This window comes from Etheostoma spectabile, chromosome 20 (assembly GCF_008692095.1).
Source record: "Etheostoma spectabile isolate EspeVRDwgs_2016 chromosome 20, UIUC_Espe_1.0, whole genome shotgun sequence".
Lineage (NCBI taxonomy): Eukaryota > Metazoa > Chordata > Actinopteri > Perciformes > Percidae > Etheostoma > Etheostoma spectabile.
The window spans coordinates 12,591,322-12,595,649 of record NC_045752.1 but is presented as its reverse complement, the minus strand read 5'-3'; the positions used below and the strand labels follow the sequence as shown (position 1 = coordinate 12,595,649).

At 41.0% G+C, this 4,328-nt stretch overlaps 2 protein-coding genes across 6 annotated transcripts in view; both read left to right on the top strand.

Moving 5' to 3' along the window:
* LOC116670158 (sodium-dependent lysophosphatidylcholine symporter 1-B) overlaps positions 1-4,328 on the top strand; it is a 223,924-nt gene that overhangs the window by 128,856 nt on the left and 90,740 nt on the right. The gene's annotated exons all lie outside the window — the stretch shown is intronic.
* Positions 1-4,328, top strand: part of LOC116670159 (probable palmitoyltransferase ZDHHC14) — a 47,134-nt gene that overhangs the window by 31,611 nt on the left and 11,195 nt on the right. For all 5 annotated transcript variants that reach the window (XM_032500547.1, XM_032500544.1, XM_032500548.1 and 2 more), the window contains exons 5-6: positions 1,757-1,894; positions 2,573-2,621. In XM_032500547.1, the coding sequence (XP_032356438.1) occupies positions 1,757-1,894; positions 2,573-2,621 (187 nt within the window). The remainder of the gene's footprint in view (positions 1-1,756; positions 1,895-2,572; positions 2,622-4,328) is intronic.

The window sequence follows — 4,328 nt, the reverse complement described above, 5'->3', positions numbered from 1 at the left end:
GGGGGGGGGGGAGCGTCACTGAAATGGCCCATTTGTGTGACGGCCTGTTGTTAACCCCCCATTATAGTACAAGTAGACATTTCACAATGAATATTTTTCGTTTAGAGATCTCAACATTTCCGATCACACTTGAAGGCAAGTTCATTTCACGGAGTAAGAAAGGAGATGGAGGGACTGTGCTTTGTTGTTGCAGGAAACTGTCAGCGGTTACACAAACTCCTGGGCAGTACCCTCAGGGTGTTTTTAAAACTTTCTTGTGGCAGCGATATAGGCCGTGATGATTGCCGGTTTACTGTACGGGACTCTCAAGCTAAGTTTGTGGTAGTTGCGGTGTTCCCGGCACAAGGCGCACCCGCCATAAAATGACGTCACCACAGCTGTCATTTCAGTGTGAAGGCTCCGCGTAAGTCATGTTTGGAGGCCCGTGCGAGTATATCCAATGCTTCACACCGCCTCAAAAAGAACTGCAAAATCTAATCGCCGTAACCGCATCCACTCCAGGGTGACGTCGGGTTGAGTTTCTCCAAAAGTTGAATCGGTCTCAACTTTTGTTGCAGGCCGCCTCCACCTGCTGCACCCACTGCTGCACCCACTGCTGCAGCCTAATTGCACTACCCCCATTCAAAATGAATGTGCAGACCTGTGTTTTGCCGGACATGGAGAATAGAAGTGTACAAACGCGTACATGAAGAACATCAAGAATTACTTCTTCTCTCTTAGCATTGCTGGTAACTTTAAAATTAATGGCCATTGTGGAAAGGCTGTGATAATCACATTTGACTCACAATGCTTGTCCCCATCATCCTGTCTGACTATAGGCTGCCTTTCACTGGCACACTTCAGCCAGGCATTGATTAGTAAGGATGAAGCAGGTCATTTCACTTTACTAAACAAATAATGGTTCTGATTAATTAGTTATGCAGCTTCCACCGTGCACAACTAGTTGTCCACCCTCAGAGATAGGATTGTGGAGTTGAGGCTGATTGAATAACCACGTTAACAATAAGCCCTCCACTTTTGGAGCAATCGGTGAAAAGAAAAGTAAGCTGGAGTAAAATACCATTGACGTTTTGTGTTTTGAGTACATTGCAACAAGTATTTCTGAATTTCAGAAATTTAATTTAATTAAACAAAACAGATATTCTGATTAAAGAGGCTCCAATGTGCAACACAACAACATTTTGTTGTTCATATGTACAAGGTCTTTATGAAAGAAACCCAGCAGTCTGGACAAATTTTACTTTACTCCCTTTGTTTTGTCTTCATTTGCAATTCCTCAAACGTCTTGAAATATACCTAAATTGAGTTCTTACTGGAAGCACTTTTATCGGTCTCATCCTCACAGAGACTTACAGTTGCAAGGGAGAGTCTTTCTGCCATAAACAGTCATGTTGGCCTCTAACTTTTATTATCTAGTCTTGTGTATACAAATAACCAGTTTTCACTATGTGAAAACAATTTATATTTTTATTTTAAGACCCAGAGGGACACCTCCCAATTCCCCTAATTTCCCACAGCTCCAGATTCATAGTTTTTGTGTTTACATGCACTGAAGTGACCTGGTTAATTGTAATTGTTTAAATGTCTCGTAAATGAGAAACCTAGTTAATGGTAGGGTTTTGACAAGAGGACATTACAAAGACTTCAGGCAGGAGAAACATTTCACAGTAGCAGCAGTGTGGTGGGATAAAAGGTAAGACATATTGGTGTAAACTTCTCTTACTCTCCCTCCATCTGTCTCTCTCTTTCCATGCAGAGCGTTTTGACCACCACTGTCCCTGGGTGGGGAACTGCGTGGGAAGGAGGAACTACCGTTTCTTCTACATGTTTATCCTATCGCTGTCCTTCCTCACCATCTTCATTTTCGCCTTCGTCATCACACATGTCATTTTACGTAAGTAGCTGAGGGGAGAGTAAAGGACGTGCTCTGGCATGGTACACACGCACACATACAAACACACTCTCTCCTCCTGGGTGTGTGTGTGGGTGTGGATCAATGTTGCACTGGGGAAAAAAATACAGGCTGACAGTAGTTGCTAGAAATTTATATTGCTGAATCGTACAGTAGTCATACAGTAGGGTCAATGCTTCAGATCAAAGGTAGTTGCAGTCCTCCAGCACTAACTTTAGGCACTAAAATCACACAATCACAATGTTGTTGTTTTTTGTAAAACATGTCTTTGTACTCTCAAAATCCATTTAGCACAGAGGCAATTTAAAGGCAAAGTAAATAATCAGTCTGGCTGATTGAAGCCACAGCGATATATCATACAGCCACATATAACTGGCCTTCACTTTGTTTATGCTCTTTCTTCTGGCTCTGTCCTTCCCAATTTAACTGGGCACACTGCCCAGTTCACTTCATCTTGTTGACACTTGAACTTTATCCAATAAAGGGTCTGCGGCAAGCAAATGCCTACAGAGTTTGTAGTACCCAATATCTGACTGATAAAAGTTCCCACATTCAATGGGTGTTGTTTAAAGCTGATATGCACTATTGTGTGAGATGGTGTTCATGTAATGGTGAAAGCAATTGTTTGGTCTAATGGAAACTGTCCTTCTCTGTTCACAGGCTCCCATCGAAGCGGGTTTCTTAACGCACTTAAAGATAGTCCTGCCAGATATCCTTTCACTGAAATTAGTCTTTTGTGGGATATGTTGGTTAGGTGTGATTGTCTGATTTTTGCTGCTGCCTGTCAATGATTTTCTTTGCATGCTTCTCTGTCCATAGTGACTAGACTAACTTGCCCAGCGAGGACCTATGCAGGTCATTCAGTGTGTCTAAATTAATTTGCATAACATGCCTTTGTAAAGCTTTCTCATCAGTTGCTCCTGCCATTTTCTGCAGTAACAAGTACTTGCATAACTGGTGTGCGTCTGATTAGTTATGTTCCTTCAGGGTAACACATCACGCAAGCCAGCTCCTTACTCCTTACTCTGTTGATTGATTCAGTTGGTCTTTGATTTCATCTGACTCTAACTTGCCCCTACTCTCTCTACAGAGATGTCCTGTGAGTAAGATTTGATATGAGCGTGGGCATGCCAGGCTGTGTGACAGATGCCAAGAGTGTGCGAGACATCTTAAGCTACAGCTGTTAGAAATACCCTGTAAGGCAGCTTATTGTCTCTACACAACATCAGTGATAATCATGTAGACTGTGGTAAATCCAAGCAAGTCAAGTGTTTTATTTTGACATTGCAGTAAAGTTTGGCTTCACACTATTTGAGCTTAGTTTTTAGCGGTAAATCAAGACATAAAGACTTTAGATGTATTGTCACCTCCTCAACTCCTTTACCTTCTATTAATGACTAAATCTGCTGAAAATAAAGGTGTTTTTTTTTTGCTTTCATAATATTTTGGATTCTTCTCTGATTTTAAGTAATACAAGAATGTGTACCAAGATCATATAATTACCTGAATCAACCTACAGCTGAACCTACTCTGTCTCTAATTAGCTAGTACTCGTTGCTTTTGTTGGTTGGATTGGTGAGGTGTAGGCATAAAGAGTGAGATTGGTTAGGGTTGGTGTTAGAATACCAGGGTAAGCCAATCAGAGGCTTTGCCATCCCAGGAAAAGCATCGTTGCTCTGTAAAAACGAATCTCACAAGTCAATTTTGTGTGTGAAGTGAAATCTCCTCTCGCGAGAGCTGCACTATGAGTTTGTGCGCTGGTTTGTTTTGTATGTTAGAGCCACCTGAAGCATTGAGAACAAGAGCTGCAAAAATATCCAAAGGAACTGACATTCCATCCTTCTATCCGCCAAAAAAGCGGCAGTGGACTAAAACAGTTTAAACTCCCCTGGAGTAACAGTAGTTCACAATGGTCCGAATCCTGCGGGCATATCATATTACCAACTGAGGAGGGCTGTGGTGTGCGAGGGGCTGTCTTTCTTCTTTCTGTCTGTGTTGTTTGTGTAGTTTATGTTGTGTATAGCCTATTCCCATTTAACCATTATAAATGATTTGTGAGTAGCCAAACGTTACACTTAAAAAACTAACTGAATACAGTTGTTGAGGATATATTTTATAATATTATACATATTATTATATATTTTAGTTCATTAGCTAAATCAAAAATATTATAAAATGATTAAGTCTGCTATGGGCTTCTCTCTCTCATGACATGGATTAAGCTGATGATCAGAATTCACTTTAATTCCTTGATTAATAATCGTGAAAACCGTGAGACTGTAATATTTCCTCTCACAATAATCGGGATTTCAAAATCTTTTATCCTGACTCCCCTATACCCAACGCTATTTCTAAGCCTCAGGGCTACACCCAAAAACCGTTAGTAAATATACAGTCTATGGCTATACACCACCAC